Below are 26,140 nucleotides of genomic sequence, written 5' to 3' on the forward strand. Positions count from 1 at the left end.
CTGAGTTCCTTCTGTTTGTCAGCCCATTTATATGGCTCCTTTGATCAAGGCCTACCCTGAATGGGTGGGGCCATGCCTCTATGGAAATATCTCATCAGAGTTATCACCTACAGTTGGGTGGGGCACATTTCCATGCAAACAACCTAATTCAAACGTTCCAACTTAATACCCACTAATATGTCTGCCCCACAAGATTGCATCAAAGAATATGGCTTTTTCTGGGGGACATAATACATTCAAACCAGCACAGGGAGTAAAAATTCTTCATATTGATTACATTAGATACTACATTGAACAAAAGAAAAAAGAATTGGATTTACTCAAGAAATCAAGCACTTCTCTAAGAGATGTGCAGTCATATGTTTTTTGAAGAACATAAGAGGAGAAAACCAGTTTTATATACCCAGGGGAAAAGAGTTGGTACACAGAAAACAAGAACAGGTAGAGTAAAAAAGCCTTTTGTAAAGGTGGAGCATATGAGTCAACTATATAGGCCATTTTATCTTCAGTTGACCAACATGCCTTTTATAAATTATTCTATTCAGAAGCCCTGTAGTCCATTTGATGTGGATAAACCATCTTTCATCCAAAAGCAAACTCAGGTTAAACTAAGAATCCAAACAGACGGTGTGCCAGTTTGAATGTATTGTGTCCCCCAAAAAAAGCCATATTCTTTGATGCAATCTTGTGGGGCAGACATAATAGTGGGGATTAAGTTGGAACGTTTGGATTAGGTTGTTTGCATGGAGATGCGCCCCACCCAACTGTAGGTGACTCTGGTGGGATACTCCCATGGAGGTGTGGCCCCACCCATTCAGGGTGGGCCTTGATCAGTGGAGCCATATAAATGAGCTGACTCAAAGAGAAGGAACTCAGTGCAGCTGTGAGTGATGTTTTGAAGAGGAGCAAGCTTGCTAGAGAGGAACATCCTAGGAGAAAGCCATTTTGAAACCAGAACTTTGGAGCAGATGCCAGCCATGTGCCTTCCCAGCTAACAGAAGTTTTCCAGACACCATTGGCCATCCTCCAGTGAAGGTACCTGATTACTGATGTGTTACCTTGGACACTTTATGGCCTTAAGACTGTAACTGTGTAGTCAAATATACCCCCTTTTTATAAAAGCCAATCCATCTCTGGGGTTTTGCATTCTGCAGCATTAGCATACGAGAACAGATGGTGATAAATATGGTGGAACCCCAGTTCAGCTCCATCTGAAAGAGAAGGAAAAAAAAAAGGTATTGTCAAAATTGCTTGCAGAAATACGAAGATCTCGAAACTCATCTTCTAAGTGAGCAGCACAGAAACTTTGCACAGAGTAACCAGTATCAAGTTGTTGATGATACTGTATCTAAGTTAGTTTTTGATTTTGTGGAATATATGAAAGGGACATGCCTAAAAAGAAAAGAATAAAATACAGTGTTAGCTCCCTTTCTCCTGTTACTGCAAAGAAGACTAAACCAAGAGAACACCCAGAGCTGCAATATGCTTCTCGGAAGGACTTCAGGGAAAATAAAGCTGGGCAGATGATCAAGCAAAATTTCATGTGTAAAGAAACCGAGGAACCTGAACAAATATTTATGTTTATTTCAGAACCTGTCTCCTGCCCTTCAAGTGAACTGAGAAGATTTGATGATTAAAAGACTAATAAATATTCCATGTTAAATCCAGCTGAAAATAACATAAACCAGAATTTTACACAGCTACTGTCACATAAAAATAAACAAGGATGCATTCTTGATGTTTCTGAACATAAATGCATTATAAATGAAAGTGATTTAGAAGAACTAAGGGTGGATGACTGTCCGTGTGGGCTACAGGTATCTATACAATTTTGTAATTTCAATAAGAATAATAATGCATCTCAACTGAAACAAAAGTCAGATACTGTTCTTTTTCCAGCAAAGGATCTGAAGGAAAAGGACCTTAATTCAACATTTGGTCATGATTCTGGTCTCTTAGCAATAAATAGTTCACAAGAGCACCTAACAATTCAGGCAAACACTCCATCCCATAACCCTCTCATGGAACCAAATGATTGTGACACCAAGAATGTGGAATGTTTACCTTCTGGAAAAATCCATCAAATAGTGAAAATATTATTTGGAAGAAATAAAAAAGAAAATCTGGAACCAAATGTGGAATCAAATAAGAAAAGAAATGAGTTTCTTACTACAAAAAAGAAAACAGAATTTGTAGTTCACCTGTACAGTCTTTACTGGACTTATTTCAGACTAGTGAAGAAAAATCAGAATTTTGGGGCTTCACAAGCTATACTGAAAACAGTGGCATGTACGATGTTATAGATATTGGAGGAGAAGAAAATTCAAATGATCTGTTGTCAATGTTTTTCTCTTCCCCTTCTACTTCTACATTTGCTGGCTTTTAGTCTTTAAACAATTTATACTTTTTAGAAATGATAAGGATCATATTCTTAAAGTTTTTATAAACATGTATAAAAATTCTTAAGAATTTTTTGCCAACTTAGCTTACAGAACCAAATGTAGTTATTTTTTGCCAACTTAGCTTACAGAACCAAATGTAATAAAGGCAATGTTTGCATTTTTTTCTACCAAAAAAAAAAAATTAAACAATCAAATAAACATTCACTATGGGCTGTGGGATAGAAGCATATAGGAAACTTGGAGATCAGTTAGCTCTCCCCAGAAGAGTAGTCTTAGGATTGCTGTCGAAGAAAGAATTTGGGGTTGAATGACTCCCCAGTATTTCATAGATTCATGTTCTTTTGGGTTTAGCAAGTTCCCACCTCTAGATTTCAATTTGCCTTTTTTTGCAAAATGACAGTGTTAGACCAGATTAGTGATTTTCAAACTGTTTGATCTAAATTTCATTAAAAATATATATATATCTATGTTACGAATTTAGTTTATACAATTTTATTAAAATATATTTTTAAGTTTTAACTTAAAAATACATTTGTCATAATAAAATACTATTTTATTTTTTTAATATATTGGCATTTAATGTGAGATTTGATATGTCTGTTTTCAAGCTGGGAATTCTAAAGATACTTACACCTTAGCCAGCTCATTTGTAATCTGGTTATAATAAATTCACTACGACAGATCAGCAGATAATCATCATCATAGCTAATAATGTTATTAATAATATCAGCTAATTAGTAATAATGGTTGTTAATTAAAACCACAGCTAATTAGTAATAATGATAGCTTATAATAATAGCAGCTAATTAGTAATAATGATAGCTAATAATAATTAAAGCTAATATATAATAGTTATTATGCTTAAAATGCTGATCCAACTGCTTTACATGGATTAACTCTAAATTATCTAGGAAATTAGGAATTTCCATCTAGGAAAACATAGTTTAAATACTGTATATAAGATAATAAAAATTAGTAATGCCCATTATTTAATAAACTTTGTAAAGTACAAAGTAAAAAAAAAAAAAAAAAATCTTTCCAAAATTTACATATAAAATGGTAACTAACCATGATAGGTAGTATAAGATGTTTGGAGTCAAATAATAAATTGAATAGGCTATAGAATAATCACATGAATTGCTTCCAGCATCTTCTTAGCAGCTGAAGTAGGGGTGGAGGAGCTTAATTTGACCACAAGATAATGGTACTTGAGGCGGAATTCTTAGAGATCAAATGTAGATTGCAGAAAGGCTTTGCAGCAGCCCTGGGGTTTGAACTGTATTCTGTAGTGAGTGGGGAGCCATTGAGGACTATTGAACAACAGTGGAAAAGGATCAGAATTCTTCTCCCTTGCATATCCTTTGCTGATTCCATTATAATTTTGCAAAGTAATAGACGTACCAAAGGCAGTTAAAAAAAAGAAAAGCTCTGCCTTAGAAATTCTCCAAGCCTCCCTTTGTAAACTAAAGATAACGCTTTCCTCTTCTGGAGCTTATGTAAGGATTCCATTAGATAAAGTGTGTAAAGTACTTAGCATTATCTCATGTAATTCTTAAAACCACCCTTCCCTATTTATCTTGCATGACTCATTTAATTATATGATCTCATAATTCTCATACCTCCTTGGAATATTGGGGCTTGGAAGGATGCTTTACCAGCATCTCACCTCCAGGATTTTCTTGGTGTATCTTTGATGACAACAATGATAGTGATAATAATAATAATGGCAGTTACTATTTACCTAATTCTTACTATTAGCAATGTGTTAAGTCTTTATATACATTATCTCATTTAGTTCTCAAGGTAAATCACCATATTATTAATACCCCCATTTGAATGATAAGGACCCTGAGATTCAGACAGGGTCTTTGGCCAAGGTCACCCAGCTACTAAATGAGGCAAAGCCTGGATTGGAACCATAGTTTGTCTAGTACCAGCACCTATGCTATTAGATTTACAGTTGTATTTGAAATTATATAAATGGTCTTGAATCCCCAAAACAAAGTAAACATGCTGATCACAAACAGAATGCCAACAAATTGAGAAAATCATGTTTGTTAGAAGTGAAAACCATTTAAGAAATGAAACAATGCAGAAATATTTAATAAATTAGCAATCTCTCCCCTCTCCCCCCCCCCACCATTTCATTCCCTCTGAGGTAACTAATATATATATACATATTTAAGTTCGAACTTACAGGAAAGTCGCAAGAATAACACAGAGAACATCCAAACACCTTTACTCAGATTCACCAATTTTTTTTAACATTTTGCAACATCTGTTTTATCATTCTCTCTCTCTCCACATACACAGATATTATTATTCATTTTTCTGAACTATTTGAGAATAGGTTGCAGACATGTTAGAAACCAGCATTATACCTTAAAAACGCTCACCCTGTTGTGGAGGAGAAAAGAATTTATTCATAATCTTGCAAGAACAGATGCACAGCCAGACACATGGCAGGTGCCCCAGAAAAAGAAAATGGCGATAGTTATATCCTGCCCCTAATACGCAAGTCCCTCCCCTGTTTCCCCATTGGCTGGGTACTCCAGAGGTTACAGCCTATCCGAGAGAGCTAACTAGCCTGTCTTTGAGATTTTGAATTGTGCAGCCTATCAGAGAGAGTTAACTAGTGTAAATTTCCCTCTGAGAGTTCCCACCTTTGATTGTACCCCATATCCCTTTACATTCCAGTAATCCTGGTTATTTTTCCCATATAAGGAGCTGGCGCTGGTTCTAGGCTTACGTCATGGCTTTCTCTTTCTCCTTCCCTTTACCATGGAGACTGTTTAAGCCAGTTCTGCTGCCATTTTCTCTATTCCATGTTGCCTTTATGTGAAAGCTAAACTTAACCCTTTCTTACAGATTCCCTCCTCTTTCTTTTTCAACTCTTTAGTTTTCATATTTTAGTTTATCAAATTTGCTAAGAGCTTTTTCATATTCCTCATCATAGGGATCTTTCTTCTTAAGAGGGGTCCTGAGATAAGGCTGTTAAGCCTTGTAGAGCTTTGGTGATAGTTTCATTGGGTGCCGTATTATTTGGGATGAACATTCAATAACTTCCCCCAACCATAACACAGACACCTCCTTTTTCAGCTAGCATCATGTCTAGGGCCATTCTATTTTCCCATGCCATTCAGCTAGTGGCATCTAACTGTTCTGCTATTCTCTTAATGACATCCCTGGTATCCACATTTTTATTTATGGTGACCCAGGAGAATAAGAATGATTCAAATCCTGTAGCCACTTGACTTTTAGCTTTAAACTCATTTGGAACTCCCCAGGGAACCCCTATATTATCTAAAATTTTTCCATCAAAGGAACCAGGTACATTTCATACATTTCTCTTTTCTCCTTTGCCTTGGGTTGGTACTTTTTCTTTACTTCCAAATGCCAGGGTGAATGAGATAGCCAATTGAACCAGCGCACAGGTTCCTTCTCACTTCTCAGGTAGTGTTGGCCAGAGGATGCCCCTCCTGCAGTACCACCAGAGGTCTGCTTGGGGTATAGTTAGGCTGGAGAAGTTGCCAGTACTACCCCTGCTCACATTCCACACTTGTGTACACAAAGCCATCGTACCAGGATCCTGGAGCTCTTCTTCCCATCCGGAGAGACAGGCGGAGTGGTTTCTGGGACCAAGGTGAGAAGCTGGTATGGCCTTGACACTTCCCTTCTGGACTGGAGGGAAAAGGGAGGACAACGTACTACAACTTTCACCAGGAGTAGCATTTTGAAAGAGGAGTGTTATACATTTAAACTCCTTTTCATACTTTTCCATCCCCAAGGGGAAGGGCACAATCTGAGCAGTGGGTCAGCCAGTTGCACAAGTGTTAACATTCACTTCTGTTTAGACTCTGGACGGTATATTTGACCCATTCTACCCAGGCACTTATATTTCTGTAACCTGTCTCTATTTCTATGGTCTGCTTTAAGTCTCTGGCCTCAAGTATTCTAATGACCTTGGGGTCAATTTGAACTGGAAAGTTGGACTCCAGCCAAGTTTCCCCTAATGGTTTTCCTTCCAATGACTCCCCTGGTATAAAACTCCTAATACTTCCTTTAGGTACAGACACTCCTGAACTCATTTGCATGACAAGCAGCAAGAATTTACCAACATTTAAGGCTGGAACAATTAGACTAAAGGACAACAATAATTTACAATAACCCAAGATTAGGGAACACAAAAAGGCTCACCGTTCTTAAATGCCCACTCAAAATTCAGTTTTTAGTACACCTAGTTTAGTGATGCCTGAATATACTTGATTCAGATTTATGTATACCTTGAACACATACACAAGTTTTGATGTCAGATGAGCAATAACCCACTCTCCAGGGAGAGGAGGACAAGCCTTGGTGTGTGGCATTTGACAATATATGTGGTGTCTTTATTCCCACTTGAGCCAATTTCAAGCTAGCAAACTGGCATCACCAAATGGAGAGCTGGATAGAGATATCCACCACTCACTGTCCCAAGTTTGTTCAATTCAGCTTTAGTGAACCTCAGTCCCTTTTACAGGAACATGTGCATATAATTTACTTGCACTTTGAGTATGAACCTTTTGCTTTTGCCCAAAATATATCAGCAAAACCATAGTACTATCACAAGAACACACAGTCCCATATATCTGGAACACAGACAGACACATATAACTTATATACACACCCATAACCATACAAAACACACACATGTTATGCTCATTTACAAGCATGTATAGCCAACACACTACTGTTACGTATACACAGAAAACCTCTACACAGTCTTTCTCACTTTTCTCATTCTTCACACTATTGTGAACCTGCACACAATTGCCCAGCTCTAGAGTACACACAAACTAGTATACACTACAAAGACACAAAGAAATATCTCCAGTTTACTATAGATGAGTACACAGGAAATTTCTGCCAAGTCCTAAATTATACACTGACAAACTCTTACAATTCCAAAGACTCTTACATAATTATATTACATGCTGTCATTACATACAAATACAATTATCCCACATCCCTGTATAAACATACAACTCAAATTTCCATTAGATACATGAATTTTTAACTTGCAGCCAAATATAGTCCTAGAAAATGTGCATATAACTTCCTGTGCACCCTGATACACACATTAATGAAATTTAAATGCAACTTCCACATGCCATAGACTTAATTACACAACACACTAAAATATTCAAATGTATTCACCAATAGCTATTCAGTCCCACATTACTTAAGTATATGAATAGAGAATTACACAAACCCCATGCCACAAATACCCCCCTTTTCCTTTTTTTTTTTAAACTGGCCCCAACTACTTCTCTATATCACCTCTGTTTTCTCCCTGCCTTGTAGACTCTCTTAATATCTCCCCCAATGGCTTATCCAGCCATTCATCCATTTCCTGGATCTTTTCTGAATATTGGGCCAAACTTCCTTTATATAGCTGACCTTTTAAAGTCTGGGAGTCATTAACAGAATGATGTTGTATCCTTGGGGATTGAGAGAGGGAGAGTCCAACCCTTTCCAAAGGCTTTTGCGGCAGCCCTTTTCTCTCCAAATGCTGGGGTGAGTCCTCCAATATATCCATATGTTGGGGAGATCACCTTTTTGGCCCCACCCTCCTGAAACATCAGGGTGCTACCCGAACTCTGCCTCTCTGGGGCAAAGGCTCTACCCTCTCTGAACAGTGGGGTGATGGCCAGGGTCTCCCCAATTCCCTGGGAATGTGCTCCACCCTCTTTGGGGCCTGGGGTGGCAAAACTCTTCCAAGCGTTGAGGTGGAATGCCCACCCTCGACCTCCAGGGCAATCTCACCCTTTCCATGCGTGTGGGCCACTCCCCTCTCCCAGCCCGAGACCACTTGACTCCAGACCTCAACTTCCATGGTTCTGTTGGGGATTTGGGTACGGACAATTTTATTCTGGGCAGATGCTGCCTCTCCCTTTCTCTCATAGCCACCCTCTTTGCCACTCCCCTTTCTTCTCCCAAAAAGGGGATATTTATATAAACTGGGGTCTAAGAATCGATTTAATTGTTCAGCTAGCCTTGCTGGGTCTTTCATTAATGATTCTTACCCTCCTTTCCTTATGAGCCTCTGGAAAGGGAAACCTTCGGATATCCCTCAATTCTTTTCTTAATTGTTGGTGAATTGTAACCCGTGGAGCAGTCAGCATCGACCGGCTCTCCGATTGCCCAGGGGCACAGACTGGTCCCACCAAATCCCCAGGCTTCAATGGTTCCTGCCCCAGTGGGGTGGGGAAACATAAGGCAGGAGAATGCTTATCCCCTATTTTAGTTTCTCCTTTCCCTGCAGCCTGCACATGGTACACATTCTGTCTTGGAAAAAGATTTCTTTTCATTAACATAATGCATGAGGTCAGCACAGAGTCAACCCTCATCTACCCCATATTTTGGCCAGAATACATCCGGCAGCAAAATGCTTTCTTTTGTCTAAATGTAGCAATATTTGATCATTTTCGTTTATCCTTTCCCTTGGTCCGATCACTTTTGGTCCAATGTTTTAACATGTTCCCACTGGATTATTTAGAGGAATGTTCCCCGGGGACCCTAAGTTACCCCCTTCCCTTTATTCCTGGCTGGCCAACTGCCTCAATTCCCCATTTTGAGTCTTGCCTGGGCGTCTTTCCCTCAGGATCAGCCTCAGACTCAGAGTGTTTCAACCACCAAGGTAATATTTAATATTCATTTTTTTTTCTTACCTTGTGTCAGATCCCAGAAAAGAGTCTAACATATAGAAGGAATTTCTGACCCAGGGTCCCTGCAGCTTATCTCATAGAAACCAGATGCACAATAAAATATGGGTTGAAGGCTGTTTTAGAAATTCCAGTCATGGTGGCACCTCAATCCCCAAAAGGTGGGTAAAGAAAGACCAGATATGTCCATAAGATGAGTGACCATAAGCATGCAGAAAAGGTCTGCTCCCTCCACATAGATAGTACACCTGCATTTCAAAGAAGAGTAATGAGTTAGAACCCTAGCAACAAATTAGCTCAAGAGTTGATAAGCCCACACCCAATCAGGGCACAGGCCACCACTCAGCAGACACCCTTCCCTCCCAACACCCTTCCCTCCCAACACCCTTTCCTCCCAACGTGGTTTTTTTCTTTAAAAAATGCTGCTATCAGATAGAGAGACGGAGCCATTTTCTTTCTTTTCGCTGGCTCCCACCTGCTTTCTTCCTCTAATAAAGCTTAAACTTCCTTTTTTTTTTAAATTTTATTTTGAAATAAATTCAAAGTTATAGGAACAATTGCAAAAACAATACAGACCCCATTCACAGAACTCCAGCATACCCTGACCCCCCCGATACCCCGTTCCATGAACTTTAACATGTTGTCACACCGCCATTTCTTTCTTTCCCTCCCTCCCTCCTTCCCTGTCTATCGTCCATCATCTATTGCTCTGTCTTCTGAACATATGACAGCAAGCTGCACACATCCTTGAACAAACACTATAATTCACATATACAATTCCCATGAACAAGAACATTCTTTTATGCAATCCCATTAAGTGCAGCTAAGAAGTTCAAGAAATTCAACATTGATACAAAGCTTACATTCTATATTTCCTTTTTTTTTTTTCTTATGTCCCAACTGCGTCCCTTTGAACCTCCTCTCCTCCATCCTCAGATCCCATTGAGGATCATCCTTGGAATTCAATTGTTATCTATTTAGACTGTCTTTTTTTTTTTCTCAATTGTGGAAACATATATATAGCCTAAATCTTCCCATTCCACCCCCTCCCTAGCATTTCATTAGTGGGATTAATCACATTTAGAATGTTGCAATGCTATCACCTTCCCACCATCCATTACTAGACATTTCCCTTCACCCCAAACAGAAACCCTACACTCATTTCTTAATACCCCATTGCCCCTTTCCCCACTTCTCATAACCCATACTCTACTTTTCATCTCTATGGTCATATTCTCTGATAATTTCTTTGTGTTTACTGTGGGGCTTAAATTTAACCTCTTATATCCATAACAATCTTGTTTTTCTTTGATACCAACTTAACTTCAATAGGACACATAAACTATGTTCCTATACTCCTCCATTCCCCCACCTTTATATAGTTCTTGTCAAAAATTACATATTTTACATTGAGTCCAAAACCACTGATTTGTCTTCAGAGTTTATGTATTTTATATCCTGTAGGAAGTACATAGTGGAGTTACAAATCAAAAATTATTGTCTTCTATTTGTATTCCATTGTGGTCAGAGAATGACCTTTGAATATATTCAATTGTTTTTTTGTTGTTGTTGTTTTTTGTTTTTCTTTTTAATTTATTGAGGCTTGTTTTATGTCCCAGCATATGGTCTATTCTGGAGAAAGATCCTTGATCATTAGAGAAAAACGTGCGTTCTGGTGATTTGGGATGTAAGGTTCTATATGTGTCTGTTAAAATTCTCTATATCTCTCTCTCCTTACTTTGTTTCTCTGTTGGTAGGGCTCCCTTTAGTATCTGAAGTAGGGCAGGTCTTTTATTGGCAAAATCTCTCAGCATTTGTTTGTCTGTGAAAAATTTAAGCTCTCCCTCAAATTTGAAGGAGAGTTTTGCTGGATAAATATTCTTGGTTGGAAATTTTTCTGTCTCAGAATTTTAAATGTCATGACACTGCCTTCTCACCTCCACGGTGGCCTCTGAGTAGTCACTACTTAGTCTTATGTTGTTTCCTTTGTATGTGGTGAATTGCTTTTCTCTTGCTGCTTTCAGAACTTGCTCCTTCTCTACAGTATTTGATAGTCTGATCAGAATATGTCTTGGAGTGGGTTTATTTGGATTTATTCTATTTGGAGTTTGCTGGGCATTTATGCTTTGTGTATTTATATTGTGTAGAAGGTTTGGGAAGTTTTCCCCAACAATTTCTTTGAATATTCTTTCTAGACCTTTACCCTTCTCTTCCCCTTCTGGGACACCAATGAGTTTTAAATTTGGATGTTTTATTTTATCTATCATATCCCTAAGATCCATTTTGATTTTTTTTTATTTTTTTCTCCATTCTTTCTTTTGTTCTTTCATTTTCTGTTCTGTGGTCTTCTAGGACACTGAGTCATTCAACTTCCTCTAATCTCGTATTATGAGTATCCAGAGTCTTTTTAATTTGTCCAACAGTTTCTTTTATTTCCATAAGATCTCTTTTTTTATTTACTCTTGTAATTTCTACTTTATGCTCTTCTAGGGTCTTCTTTATGTCCTTTATATCCTGTGCTATGGTCTTCTTCATGTCCTTTATATCCTGTGCCATGCTCTCGTTCTTTGATTGCAGTTCTTTGATTAATTGCACCAAGTACTGTGTCTCTTCTGATATTTTGATTTGGGTGTTTGGGATTGGGTTTCCATATCGTCTGGTTTTATCATATGCTTTAACATTTTCTGTTGTCTTTTGGCTTCTTGGCATTTGCTTTGCTTCATAGGGTTCTTTCAAGTTATAAAAAATACCAATCTAATTTTTCAGATCTACAACTTGGTGGTGTACACTTTCTCTAACTAACCAGCAGATGGTGTCTGCGAGTCACCTATTCCCTTCAAGTCAGTTCTCCTCAACTTTGTCTTTGTGGTGTGTGGGGAAATGACTCTTGTGGGGTTCAATTGGTGCACTCAGTTTGGGTGTGTTGTTGGTGCTGTCCGCCCTGAATGTGGGGTGAGTGTCTGGGTGGTTAGGGTGGCAGGGCAGCTTTAATAATCAAACCTCCCAGGTGTTCCCAGAGATTCAAGGCTGTTGCAAGAGTTTTGCCACAGATTGTCTCTGCCACTGACCCACAAGTCCCCAGCATTGACGTAGCATCCCTGGGTTTTCTGAGCTGATCCCCCTTCTCAGCTGTGATCTTCCAGGACCTCTGCTGAGGGAAGGCTGTGCTACATCACAAGTGCGTGTCATCCCTCAAGGGAAGCCCTGGGCCGCCGGGCCGTGCAGGGGTGCTCCCAGCCTGATGCAGAGATGGTTGAATTGGGCGTCCCAACCCCACCCCCCCCCTTTTTCGCACAGCTCCACCTTCCCAGCTCTGGGACAACTAGCTGTGGGTGGACCCAAGGCCACTGTCCACAGCTGATAGTGTGGCATGTGCATGGTGCCGTGGGATACACTCCCCATCACACTGGGTTTCCTGGGGCAGCTCTGGGCTGTGGGTCTGGCCCCAAGCAGGACTGTCCCCACCCGCTGGGGAGCCTGCTGCAAGCGGCGTGGTTTCTTTCCCCGTTTGGCTCTCTTCTCTGCCCCCTGGCCCTGAGGGAATCAGCAGTGGTCTATCCTCTACGCCAGACACCGAGAGGTTGGCACAGCCCACTCCTGCCGTGCTTCACTGTGCAGTTCTCACCGCCATAACTGCAGCCACTCCTGGGTTTTGTTTTTTTTTTTTAAAAAAGAACTATTCCATCTCCAAATGCCAACCCACAGTTTCCCCACACTGCAGCACAGCTTACTCACTCATTTCAGAATGCAGACTCCTGGTTTCACCAAGTGCACGGTCCCTGTGGTTTTAGCAGACCTTGTCCAGCTGGTGCATCGCTGGAACTGGTGTTCTGGGTCACTTTCTGGTTTTTATCTAATATTTTTCACAGAGGTGTTTTTTTGCCCTGTCTCACCTAGCTGCTATCTTAGGTTCTCCAAAGCTTAAACTTTCTACTTAAACTTTAACTCACTGCATTGTGTGGATTCTCGAACGACTCTGACCTGACACCTTGGTCTATGCATAGAGTTACCTGGTTGCTGTTGAGGTGCGTTTTTCCTTCCCCTTTTCCTTTCCACAACCGGCAGACCTAAGCATGTGATCGCGGGTCTCACCAGAGACAAAGGCGGGCCCACAGCCACGGAGTCCGAGACCACTCAAATGGCAGGGTGCACCCTCCATTCTTCCATCCTGGGGGTCCCCCTTGATGCTTCAGATCCCAGATGAGCCCCCAAGTTGTTAGAAACAAGCATTACACCTTAAAAACGCTCACCCGGTTGTGGAGGAAAAAAGAATTTATTCATGATCTTGGAAGAACAGATGCACAGCCACACACATGGCAGGTGCCCCAGAAAAAGAACATGGCCATAGTTATATCCTACCCCTAATACGCAAGTCCCTCCCTTGTTTCCCCATTGGTTGGGTACTCCAGAGGTTACAGCCTATCCGAGAGAGCTAACTAGCCAGCCTTTGAGACTTTGAATTGTGCAGCCTATCAGGGAGAGTTAACTAGTATAAATTTCCTGCGGAGAGTTCCCATCTTTGATTATACCCCATATCCCTTTACATTCTAATAACCCTGGTTATTTTTTCCATATAAGGAGCTGGCACTGATTCTAGGCTTACGTCATGGCTTTCTCTCTCTCCTTCCCTTTACCACGGAGCCTGTTTAAGCCAGTTCTGCCACCATTTTCCCTGTTCCATGTTGCCTTTATGTGAAAGCTAAACTTAACCTTTTCTTACAGACATCATGCACCATCACCCTTAATATCTCACTGTGTATTTCCTAAGAACAAAGATAACCTCAGTATAGTTACCAAATTCAGGACATTTAACATTGATACAATAATTTTATCTAATCTAGTTTCCATATTCTAATTAGTTCATTTGGCCCAATTAATGTCCTTTATAATTTTCTTCCCTTCCATTATGGGATCTGTCTGGTCCAGGATCACATATTAGAGGCTTTTAGTTCTCGTGCCTCTTCAGTCTTTTTAAAACTATCTCATTTTTTCATTGTCTTTCATGCCAGTGACATTTTTCAAAAATAAAAACCAGTTTCTTTCTTTTGTTTTCTTTGTTTTTAATAAAATGTTCATCATTTTAGATCTGTCTGATGTTTCCCCATAACTTTTATATATATACATAATATTTACATAGAATATAGCATATTTACATAGAAGTAATTACTTTCCAAGTACAGTTTAACAAATAGTTAAACAGAAAATTTCAAAAAAATGTTATGTGTTGCAGTTCCACAGTTTCAGTTATTTCCTTATGGTAAAATATAACATACATGCAAAAAGGTAATAACGTTCAAAGTACTATTTAACAAGTAGTTATATAGGTCATTTCCAAGAATGTTTATGGGTAATAGTACCATAGTTTCAGTTATTTTCTTATTGTGAAATATATCATATATACAAAAAGGTGATAACTTTCAAATTATAATTTAACAGGTAGCTCTATAGCAAATATCAAAGAATATTATCCTCATAAGTTTTTTTTTTTTTTTAATGGTGTCCCCACAACTTTTTAAATGTCACTTCGATAACCAGGAATGCCTTTCCATCCACCCCAATTCTACATGTCCTTCCAGGCTCAGTTATTGTCCTTTCTCCCCTGGCCCCAGGTGGAGGCCAGAAAGTACCTCTTAGACTTCATTATATCGCCCCAACACCCAGCGCTGTGCTTGGTACACACAGGGCAGTTAAAAAATATTTGTTGATTGATTTGAGGTTCAGACCTGAGTACCATTTGCTGCAAAGAGAGAACTCATCAGATATGATTAGCTAGACAAGAGTGGTATCTTTGCTTTGGATTGGTTTTGGGGTCTGCAGTTTTTGAGGTTAATTTTGCGGAAAGGAATTTATACATTCAAAATTGGATCTCTGATTATAGATTTGTCACACTGTGGAACTGAGGGAGAAGTTGATATTTTAAAGAAATGTTTCACAATAGATAAGAGCATGGAATGAAAGTAATTTTTTCCCAAGTATTTCATTCATCAAAATTTCAGAAAGCTGAAAAAGTTTTCAGGAAAAGGTTTCAGCAACTAATAAACCAAACTGCTCAAACCACAATCCAGTATATTCCAACATAGTCTATATTTATGTCATTAATGTATAGAAAGAAGGTTGAAATAGTTTAGTTTGTTTAGAGAATAGGCCCTACAGAGGTAATGTTAAATTATAAATGGAGAATAATGCTTTCATACTAAACACTATCCATTTGTGGACATCAAACACACATTTTTGCCCTTCCCTGAAAAAGCATTTGACTCTTATCAAGTCTTGGTAAATTTCAAAAATCACACTGTTGTTCAATGCCTTCATGTGGCAGAAAAACATAAGTTAGCTAGGCTAGCTTCTGGTGATAGCAATATTCAGGACCAGTAAAGTTTATAAGGCTTAGGATCCTTTAAAGAGATCAGTGTTTTTTAAAAAGACCCAAGGAAAAATGACCTGAATCAGAGATAAAAGCCGCAAATCTCATTAGGGCTCAATGAATTGACCCTTCTTTCCATACCTTCTTTCTCTGTCTGAATGAAGAATGAAGGTTCCAGCCAAAGGAGTATTATAAAATGAAACAAGTGGACTGAAATCTGCAATGAGTCCATTTTTTTCAGAACGGCTTTAGAGAAATTCTTTTTTAATTCCAAACACAAGATTTTTTGTTGTTGTTGTTGTTTTTTACATAAAAAGGAAATTCCTCCCAGCCATAAGATAGGTTAAAAAAAAATTGACAAATGTTAATTTGCTTGACAAGTCTTTGAATGTAAAATTGGCCAAAAAGAATGATTGCCTTTATGAGACACTTAAAATTGAGTATAAGCAACAGGCCGAAAAATAGGAGTATTCAAAAGTTAGATTGGACCTTAAAGACTTCATGTTGACTAAATAAGCCAGACACAAGGATGTGCATTGTATGATCTTACTTATAGGAAACAGCTAGAATATGCAGATTGATAGAGACAGAAAGTAGATTAGAGTGCCAAGGGTGGGGAATGGGGAGTTACTGCTTAATGGGTACAGAGTTTCTGTTTGGGTGATGGAAGTACAACATTGTGAATGTTATTAACACCACTGAACTGTATACATTTAAGTGATTAAAATGGGAAATATGTTGTATGTATGTTATTGCAATAAAAATTAAAAACAACAAAACAAAACAAAGGAAAAGTGATAACCAGACTTTTTGCCAAGATATGATATGGATTGGCTTGACACTTGCCAGGACACTCCTTTGATAAGGACATCAGCTTGCAACAGTAACTTTTTAGGTGTAATCTTAAAACTGTAAGAAAGCTGGAAATTGGAAGCAGCCTTCAAATGTAACCTTCAAAGCTCTAAACAGGCTATAATGACAGCTCTTAGTCTCACAAAGGAGTAATATGTAAATGTAAAGTCTGCATCCAGACCAGAATAAGCCTTTATCGATTGCCCCAGACATTCCAGATATGAATAAGCCTTTCACCTATCTCCCTAGACTGGGAGGCACCTTTCCCAGGTGTCACAGGATGTAAATCCTGAAGGAAATAGGATAAAGTACTGAAATTCTCCAAACCTCTGTTCCTGTTAACTAAGATGATTATCTCTCTTTATCTCTGATGGGTTTAAAGACCAACTGAAAAATCACTTCCAGGACGGATGCTGATTTGGGAACTCTTCCTCTGTTCTTCTGTAGGAGTAAACCCTCTTTTCCTCCTCAGGCTGGTTCGGTGGGACTTTTATTGGCACTAAGCAACAAACCCAGATTTGGGAAGTGCCCCTTCTACACACTACCAGACCTCTGAGGCATAAAAACCCAGTGCAGACACCACTCAGTGACAGGCAATTTGACAGTCACTCTGACTCCTGGTTCCAGTGCCCTACTTTAGAGACTCTGGTGACCTCCACCCTTAAATGCGTTGTATGCCCTTTATCTACTTATTTTGCATTGGTTATATTGGCAGCTTGCAATATTAAGCTAACAAATAAATTGCATTGAACAGCCCAACTACTGTCCTGCTGAATCTACTTTAAATTTATTACAATTTTGTGACAATTACAGGACATAGACAAAACGCCTTTCATGTGAGGTCTGCTGCGCTGTACCTCCTAAGTCACTTTGTGAAGTCTTCTATTAGAATATTTATGGCCTCCCACTGTTATCAGGCTTCCCTTAGGCTAAGCCCCTGAATCAGGGATCTTGTGGCTGACATCGACATCATTGTTCCTCCAGCACTTTGCACTGAACTTGGTACACAGGAGGCTATTTAATTAGTTCTTTCTACAAATATTATGGAAAATTATGGAACTTTTGCTATGGAATATTATGGACCCTTTGCTATGGCCCAGGCGTTGCACTTGTGTAAGGAAAATAAACAATCCTGCCAACAACGGACCCTTCCGTACCAATATAGAAGAGGTAACATAATTTTAATATTGGGTAAGCATTATCAGTTACATGCAAATCGGGTAATATGAAAGTGACTACAAAATAACAGAATTTCACGCAAATTTATACAAAAAAATAGAAAAGAAAACAATGAAAACTTCTCTTTGAGATATTAGAGCAGGCACCTTGTGATTGGCTTATATGTTTCGCGAGTGGCCCTAAGCTAATTCCGGAGGTGTTTACAGTTACAAGGGTCAGAACCCCCACGAATCTGCATTTTAAAATCAAGCGGCGGAGCCTTTTCATCAGGCGTATTGTGTTTTCAAGGGGGCTCCCTAAAAAGGGCAGAGTGAGTACGCGGCAGCCTCCCTCCTCAGACAATTTCATCATTGTACCATTTCACTAAACCTTGTGGTTACAGCATTACAGACAAGGACTTGCCCCTCTAGAGTTTACATTCTGATATAACTTCCCACCCTAGTAGGAAGGGCCACTTCCTGTAAGGTGATCTTTGAACTGGAACGTCGGGACTTTAACAAACGTTTGAATAGCTAATGAGTGATGACTAACGATCGAACTGCCCGTTGCCAAGGAACTGAAGAACACTTACACTAGGGCAGTACTGAAAAGGAGGAAGGGGAAATAGTCACTGAGCACTGTTTGGGAACTGTGTTTCCGCGGCCAGCCGGCAAAACCCCAGGTTCCCGCCACAGTTTGCAGCGCCCGAGGCCGAGGACAGGCCCAGAGGCGGCGCAAAGGCTAGGAATTGGCTGGCCAGAGCCTCCAGCTTGGCGGCGGCGGCGGCGGCGGGCGGGGCTACGCGGGGCGGGGCTACGGAAGCCGAGCGGGCGGCGGGCCCTTCAGCCGAGCAGTTGTACACTGTCTAACCGCGCAGCGGCGGCTCTGGACTTTCCCACGCTGCCGGTTTACCCGAGTCGCGCTCCCCGGCCACACCTACTTCCGCTGCCGCCGCCGTTCCTGGGTGCTGAGACGCAACCTTCCAGGCTGCCGGTAGCATCTGTTGGATCAGCGGTGAGAGGGACCCTGCTGCGCGTCGTGGGAGCCAGCCGGCCGGTTGTGCGGCGGGCGGACCGGCCGAACTCCCTCGCGTGCCCTCCGGTTGGTCCGGGAGGGTCCGGGCACCGCCTAGACGGCGACCCCGCCGGAAGCGCAGACTGGCCTGGACCCCGCGCCGCAAACGGGTGGCGTCATGAGACACCTGCCCTACTTCTGCCGCGGCCAGGTGGTGCGGGGCTTCGGTCGCGGCTCCAAGCAGCTGGGCATCCCCACTGGTGAGCGCGGGGCGGCATGTTGCCCCCGGGGCCGGGTCACGTGGGGGGAGGTCAGGCAGGGGACTAGGGACCAGGTGGTGGGGCCTCCGGGGCCGCGGGCAGAGGTGACAGCCTCCCCTTTGCCCCGTACTGGCTTCGTTGGGTTGGAGAGCCCAATCCCAACCTTGGCTCGGAGCACACGGGGGACCGGGTTTGGGTGTGGTGATGGTAGGTAGAGAGAGCTGCGTCGCGGGATCCCCCTTAGCGTGGCAGGCTCTTGCCCATGGGTTGGCTGGATTCTCAAGTCGACTTGAAGGTTTTTTTGTCTTAAATATTATATAGCTTCAGAGCGTTAATTCATTTGGTCTGCCTACATTAGTTTTAGTAATCAGAGCTAATGTATCCATAATTCATCCTTGAAAATAAAAATGTTTCCCGAGCCTTGGCCCGGCGTTCTAAACTTGGTAGGTGCCTGGGAGACTTTTGGAAAAAGCAAAACGAAATGTATTCCAGGGCTGCCCCTTAACCAGCCTTTAAGCTTGGGGTCAAGGCCTGTTTAATAAAAAAATATGATTTTGGGGGGGGGGGGGGTATTCGAAACCTTCTCAGGAAAAGACCAGGTCTAAAAATCCCAACTTGTTCATGTTCTTGTTATCTTCACTACCCCGAGAATGTATGTTTTTTGGTATGCTTTGTATACACTTTAATGAGTACCTTGTTCTCAACCAGTTAGTATGAAGAGGAGAAAGAAATCCACCCCGGGGTATGGAAGGTTATGATCGGTAAACGGCAAGAATCTTTTGAGCTTAATGATTTAGACTAGGATTGCTTGTGATTTTTATGAATATTTAATATAAAATTCTTAAAACAAACTTATGTTATTTAGCTAACTTTCCTGAGCAAGTAGTAGATAATCTTCCAGCTGATATATCCACCGGCATTTATTATGGTTGGGCCAGTGTTGGAAGTGGAGATGTCCATAAGATGGTGGTGAGCATAGGATGGAACCCATACTACAAGAATACGAAAAAGTCCATGGTAAGAATTGTGTTTCTCTCTATATGGTAACTGAAAATGAGATGATTTAGAGTCTCTGTATCTCAGTACAGATGCCCATAGAACTCATTGATGGGAATCACAACATAATTCAAATATTAGAATTTTCAGCAGTGAGCTTGAAGGATTTGAAAACATGCTTCATAAAATTGAGCTTGTAACAGTTAATCTAATTCATTAACTGTTTAATTACTTGGTTACCCTGTTAAGGGCAGAACTGCTTACTACAGAAATGGTGCCTTCTGATAAAATTGCAAGACGATCTTTGCACAAGATTTTTGTAAATATTGAGGAGATGTTATCTTCTGTCCTGCTTTTTTCACACGACCAATATAGCTTTGTTTTATCTGCTAGAGATTTTGAATCTTTTGGTTATTTGAAGTGTGTGTGCCTAAAAACAGATTTACAATCAGTTTAAATTTCATCATCTTTGAAGAAGTTATAGAAAAGAAGTGTGTTGTTTGGAAAACTAGAGCAAAGTGCTTAAGCAGTAGAATTAGCCCTAAACTACTTAATATTTTGCTCAATACTGCATTTATTTTTGACTATTGAAGAGGTGCAAATTATTTGTCAGAGGAGAAAAGGAAACAAAGAAAGAACATACAGTGCTTCTCTGTGGAGGAAAAGAAGGGGACAGGAGGCTATCTTAATTTTTCTTTATTAGTTCCTCCGATAACAAATACTGTAGATCCAGTTAAGGAATGCTTTGGAAATCCTTCCATAGTTAGGAGAAATTTAACTTGTTGTTGGTAGGAGTTTCATACTTTTCAGGGTTTTTCTTTTTGTTTCTCTTTCCCAGTGAGACACCTTTATGAAGTGCCCATTCAAGCCTCTACCCTTTTTTAAAAATTGGATTGTCTGTCTTATTGTCTTAAAGAAATTCCAGATCCACTTCCTTTTTGGAACTATGTTTTGCAGATAATCTTTTCCCACTCTCTGTGTTGCTTTTTTCTACTCAACTTTTTTTTTGTTGTTTGTTTGTTTTTTATTTTTTATGGTTTTATTTCACACAAATACAGCTTGCACACCAGCTGTCTATTTGTTTTCTTCGCTGCGCAGCCAGGCATTGGGGTTGGTGACTCTGATAGCCAGCTGGGCTGCTTGTTCCATGATGGCTTTGCGGTTCTTAGAAGACACGTTGTGAGCAATCTCAGCACAGTAAGATTTGTTGCACATCAGCAGCACTTCCAGCTTCTTGACATTGTGAACCAGGAACTTTCGGAAGCCACTGGGCAGCATATGCTTCGTTTTCTTGTTGCTCCCATAACCAATGTTGGGCATCAAGATCTGGTCCTTGAATCTTCTCTGTACCCTGTTGTCAATGCCTCTGGGTTTCCTCCAGTTACACTTAATTTTGACTTATCGGTCTGACTGGTGCCGGATGAACTTCTTGGTCCTCTTTTTGACGATCTTGGGCTTTAAGAGGGGTCTGAGGGCAGCTATGATGCCGGGTAGGAGATGGCTGCCACCTCCGTGGACAGTGCCAAGGAAGAGAGAGCTCTACTCACTTTTGAAAAGTGTCTTTTGAAGAACAGAAGTTCTTAATTTTAACACAGTTGAACTCATCATTTTTCTTTTGTGATTTGTTAGTGTTTTTCGTATTCCGTTTAAGAAAACTTTACGTTCTCCAAAGTCATGAAGGTATTTATCTGTATTTTTTCAAAAAGCTACATTGTTTTACGTTTCTCATCAAATTGGTTTTTTAATATGATGGTGAGGTAGGGGTCAAAATTATGTTTTTCCATATTATTGAATTGACACAGCACCATTTATTGAAAATACCATTCTTTACCATTTTTTTCCCCACAGCACTGTGTTGTCACTTGGGTTATAAATCCAGTGACCTTTTTTTATGTGTGAGTTCAGAAATAACCCACATATACTTGATCTGCTTGTTTGTCTTTATACCATTACCACATTTAATTTCCATAGCTTTAGAGTAGATGTTGGTATCTGGTTGTATAAGTATTCCAGTTTAGTTTTCAAGATTTTCTTGGATAATCTTGGCCTTTTACAGTTCTATATAAATTTTAGAATCACTTGCCAGTTTCCGGCATTTAAAAAAACGACCTAGGATGACATTGAACCTTTAGGTCAATTTACGGAGAGTATATATCTTTACAATTTCTCTCAGTTATTTTGTAATTTTCATTGTCAAGGTGTTAGGTATCTTAGTTTCCTATTTACTAAAATTTTTACTGAAAAGACTGCAAGTTAGATTTATTGTTCATAGTCACAAAGCCATAGGACATCTTTTACCTTGTAACTCAACCCCCTCAATTACAGATGAGAATACTGAGCCCCAGAGAGGCTAGTTGTATGATTAGCCGAGTGTGGAACCCTAGAGTTTTGATTCTTAATGCAGTGTTCTTGCCACAGACTGCCCTGCTTCAGTGAGACATCCACAGTATAGTATGTCACTTCAAACCCTCTTATAAGCTATTTTAGACTTAGTAATTGAATAAAGTCAAAGCTCTAATAAGAGCTGTGTTGTAAAAAAAAAGTCCTATCTGTTGAAGAGAGAAAATAAAACTCACCTTAATCTAAAAGTTCTGTGAGATCCTTTTTTTGGTCTGAATCATTTAAAGTGCATGTGGTGAACTTGTTATATTTTAGGTAAGAAAGAGTAAACTCTTTAGTTATTGAATTCAGATTTTCATATGTTTGATTTGTTTTAAATAGGCTATTCTTGAGTATAATTTGCTGTTATCATTATTGGTTTTATTACTCTGATGATGTAGCCGATCTGTGACAGATACTTTAGATTTAAGGATCACTTCATATATTAGATTTTCATATATTAACATTTCAAAATTTACCTCTAATATCAAGTTACATGTTTCTAAAATTTTTATACATCCCCATTTCCAGTGCCACTATCCTAGTTCAGCTTCTGCCATCTTATTTCTGCATTTGTTTGATCTCCTAACTGGTCTTTCTGCCTTTTGGACTCAAAGTTGTTCTTTATGGGAGAGTGCTAAAATTTGGATGATTTCATATGAACTATAGATGCCAAGGCATCTTGTATCTCCTCTGCTGTTTGACCTCAACATGTCTTGTACCCATTTGTCACATCACTCCCCGCTGGTCAGGAATCTGCGTTGTCTCTTTCCCACTGTCTCCACATCAGTCTTCAGCTCTGCCTGCCCATTAGAGGTTTCCTTAACTTGGTAGTAACATGTCTTGTAGACTCTGCTCATTCCCTCTTTGGAGTCTTTGCTCATCTTTTTTTCTCCTTGATAAAACTCCCATCTCCTTTTGGCACATAGTAGTGTTTCTTAAAAATTGAATCATACCACGTCTGTCATATAACGTATCTACTACCTCTTGGTTATAACCTTTAAATGTAAGGGCAGAGGCAGAAACAGGGGTGATAGAAAAAAAAAAAATCAGAAAAAGCTGCACTTAGATTTTAATATAAATCTTTAAAACTTTTAATGAGGGTCAGTTTCATTTAAATTAATCCTAACTCACAGTATACATGAAGATATATTTTAAATTTCAGATACTTTGTAATCTGATAGTAATCTAACATGTCTTGGTTATAGGAAACTCATATTATACATACCTTCAAAGAGGACTTCTATGGGGAAATGCTCAATGTGGCCATTGTTGGCTACATCAGACCAGAAAAGAACTTTGATTCTTTAGGTAAGTTCTTGTTTACAGCTTCTTAAATATTACTGCTACTACAACTGTTTTTTCTGCTAGTATTAGTAGTAATGATGATAGTCCAGAAAATATTTGAGCATATCATATGTGACAGGCACTGTTTTTAAGTGCTTTACATGAATTAACTCATTTCATCTCCTATAGCAACAATATGAGGTAGCAATATTGTGCCCATTTGGTAAAGGAAGAAATTTGCCCAATGTACTAAGTGATGGCTCCTAGATTCCAACCAGGAAACTTACTTTGGATCCTTTCTTGACCTCAGTACACAATACTTCTTCCAACATTTTTTATATGTTTTATATTTTAAATAACAGGTAAGAATACTGTGATGAATAATGGATGGTTTCGAAATGCTTGAAGTGTGAGAAATAGTATATTAGAGAACATTGGAAATAAAAGGTAGGAGGTTTCAGTGTAGTGTGATAGTTTTAATTCTATTCCAAAGTCTGTTACAATTGTAAATCTCAAGGAGAATAGATAGTGAATATTTGTTTTCTCCATTTGGTATTTGCTAATATATATATTTTTGCTAATACTTTCTGGATTCCATTGACTTTTATTTAAGTCTGGAAGTAGGGATGGAGTAGTCACTGCCAGCCTATGAGTTTTTATAACTGTGTAGTCCCCCAAAAGGGATTTATATGTATGTTATTTGCCACAATAAAAAAAGGGAAATTCATAACCACAAATCAAACTTAAATTATGCTCACTGTACATACATTTCAGCTTGTCTACTTTGTATGAGTTTTACTTTGAATATTATAGATTTTTTTTAGAGGCAATGACTCAAATCATCTTTACCCTGATATATTCTCTACAGAGTCACTTATTTCAGCAATTCAAGGTGATATTGAGGAAGCTAAGAAACAACTAGAATTACCAGAACATTTGAAACTTAAAGAAGACAATTTCTTCCAGGTTCCTAAAAGCAAAATAATGAATGGCCACTGCTGATAAATCATCTTATTTATTCATTCACTGTTTTCTAGTATTTGTATTTCACTGCTCATAACTACTCAGTCTCATGTTGGCTGTATTTTAAAATTCAGTTATTTTCCTATAGCTGTGAATTAGTTTAAACAGTGCAATGTAATTACTGTATTTATGCTTCAGCTGTTAAACCCATCATGCCACAGTACTAAAAAATTAAGATTTTTTTTTGTTATATGTTAAAAACTCTTTCAAAGCTTTATAAAATGCACCACTTAGAGAGGTCTTAGGTTTCTTACGAAAATAAAGCATATGTAAGTGTGGGTGAAGGGCATATCGCTAGTTTGAGATGAAACATATGATTTCTCATGGTAAAATACCAGTGTGTTTGTATGTACTTGTATATAGCATGTGCTGCTAAACAGAGCAGGCTTGTAGAAGTAAATGCATTAAACAGGTTTGGTAGTCTATTATAAACCTAAGAGGAAAAATCCAGACTCTCTATTTTTGATAATTGTGCATTGATTTTTTTTCACATTAATATATTTTATTGTGGACATGAAGACTTGTGAAATTTCATTTCAATGATTTCCTTCATGAGGTGAAATCATTGTACTCTGTTCCAAATTGTCTTGACTTCCTCTTTCCACTACATTTTTTGTTTGTATTTTAAGACAGAGATGAATGTTTTTCAAATCTGTAATCCTCATTTTTGTGTCGAATAATACTTTTTTCTCCTTTTTAAGAGGAGATAGTCTTGTTCTTCAACATTTTTCTTGAGTGGTAGTTTTTTCTTTAGACAATTGTCAGTGTCAAGTTTTTCATTTTGTTTTTTCCATTTAGATTAGCTTACAACTGTACACTTACAAGGGATTGACTCTATCTTTACCATTCCATCCTTTCACTATATGAACAGTATGGTGAATCTGCATTGCACTTTTAGGAGAAAAAAAACTTCTTTAGGTTTCAAGATTTAATTGAGCATATAATGTATGCCAGTTTCTTAAAGAACACAAAAATCCTTGGGATTCCCCTCCCCTGAAAATATTTAAGAGCCAGTTCAACTAGGAAGGAGCTTGAAAGTTATTTATTTTTCATGTAATTATGTGCCTGAGAAAAATCTTAACTCTGTAGTTGTGTATGTTCAGTGCTAGTCTAAGGAATGCCTGTAGCTTGGGGGAAAAGCATAAATAATAAAATTCTAGTTAAATAATCTTCATCTCATACATTTTCCTTCCTACTAACTATGTGATTTCTGACTATTTGAGTTCTTTTTGTTTATGTAAGCAAAAATTTGAAATTGAAATTTGGGAAATTAAGGTTACAGATTGCTTTGGTCCCCTGAATGAAATAGTCATTGCGTCATTGTTCTCTTTAGCACTGATTTGCTGGAAAGGAGGGGCAGTTTATAGAAAATTTTAAAGGTGAATAACAACTCATCATGAATCAGTTTTCCCTAATCTGTATAAATGAGTTAGAATAAAGTAAATAGAAAAACATCAAGTCACATTCAATTAGGGGGAAACATAGATAAGTTCAGTTGGTTGTATCTTACTTTATGGTGTGTGACTTTGTGGCAAACCAGTTTGTGGCATTTTTCATTTCTTTATAAAAATATTTTAAAAATGTAATTTAATGTTAAAAATAAAATACTTGAACAAAAGATGCCTCAATTATCTGTACTTTTATGAAACAGAGTTAAACATGCAAAGTATAAAAACAGATTTGTGTTTATTTTGTTTGACT

General features: G+C 39.0%; 1 protein-coding gene and 2 pseudogenes across 1 annotated transcript; 2 read left to right on the forward strand and 1 right to left on the reverse strand.

The window, feature by feature from the left end:
- Nucleotides 1–256: 256 nt before the first annotated feature.
- On the forward strand, nucleotides 257–2,386 carry LOC119505506 (annotated as a pseudogene).
- A 15,912-nt stretch (nucleotides 2,387–18,298) lies between these two features.
- Nucleotides 18,299–26,057, forward strand: RFK (riboflavin kinase). Its single transcript, XM_037798325.1, has 4 exons — nucleotides 18,299–18,754; nucleotides 19,620–19,771; nucleotides 23,338–23,440; nucleotides 24,285–26,057. Exons 1-4 carry the CDS (start codon nucleotides 18,673–18,675, stop codon nucleotides 24,416–24,418), a joined length of 471 nt encoding a protein of 156 aa, XP_037654253.1. The 5' UTR covers nucleotides 18,299–18,672; the 3' UTR covers nucleotides 24,419–26,057.
- On the reverse strand, nucleotides 20,825–21,534 carry LOC119505057 (annotated as a pseudogene).
- Nucleotides 26,058–26,140: the final 83 nt, after the last annotated feature.

The sequence above is a fragment of the Choloepus didactylus genome, chromosome 10 (genome assembly GCF_015220235.1).
Source record: "Choloepus didactylus isolate mChoDid1 chromosome 10, mChoDid1.pri, whole genome shotgun sequence".
Lineage (NCBI taxonomy): Eukaryota > Metazoa > Chordata > Mammalia > Pilosa > Megalonychidae > Choloepus > Choloepus didactylus.

Bases quoted from the DNA above. Each gene is read 5' to 3' on its own strand.
- RFK (XM_037798325.1), top strand. From the start codon at position 18,673: ATGAGACACCTGCCCTACTTCTGCCGCGGCCAGGTGGTGCGGGGCTTC. The intron at 18,755-19,619 runs GTGAGCGCGGGG...TATGTTATTTAG, and splicing joins GCAGCTGGGCATCCCCACTG to CTAACTTTCCTGAGCAAGTA. The intron at 19,772-23,337 runs GTAAGAATTGTG...TCTTGGTTATAG, and splicing joins AGAATACGAAAAAGTCCATG to GAAACTCATATTATACATAC.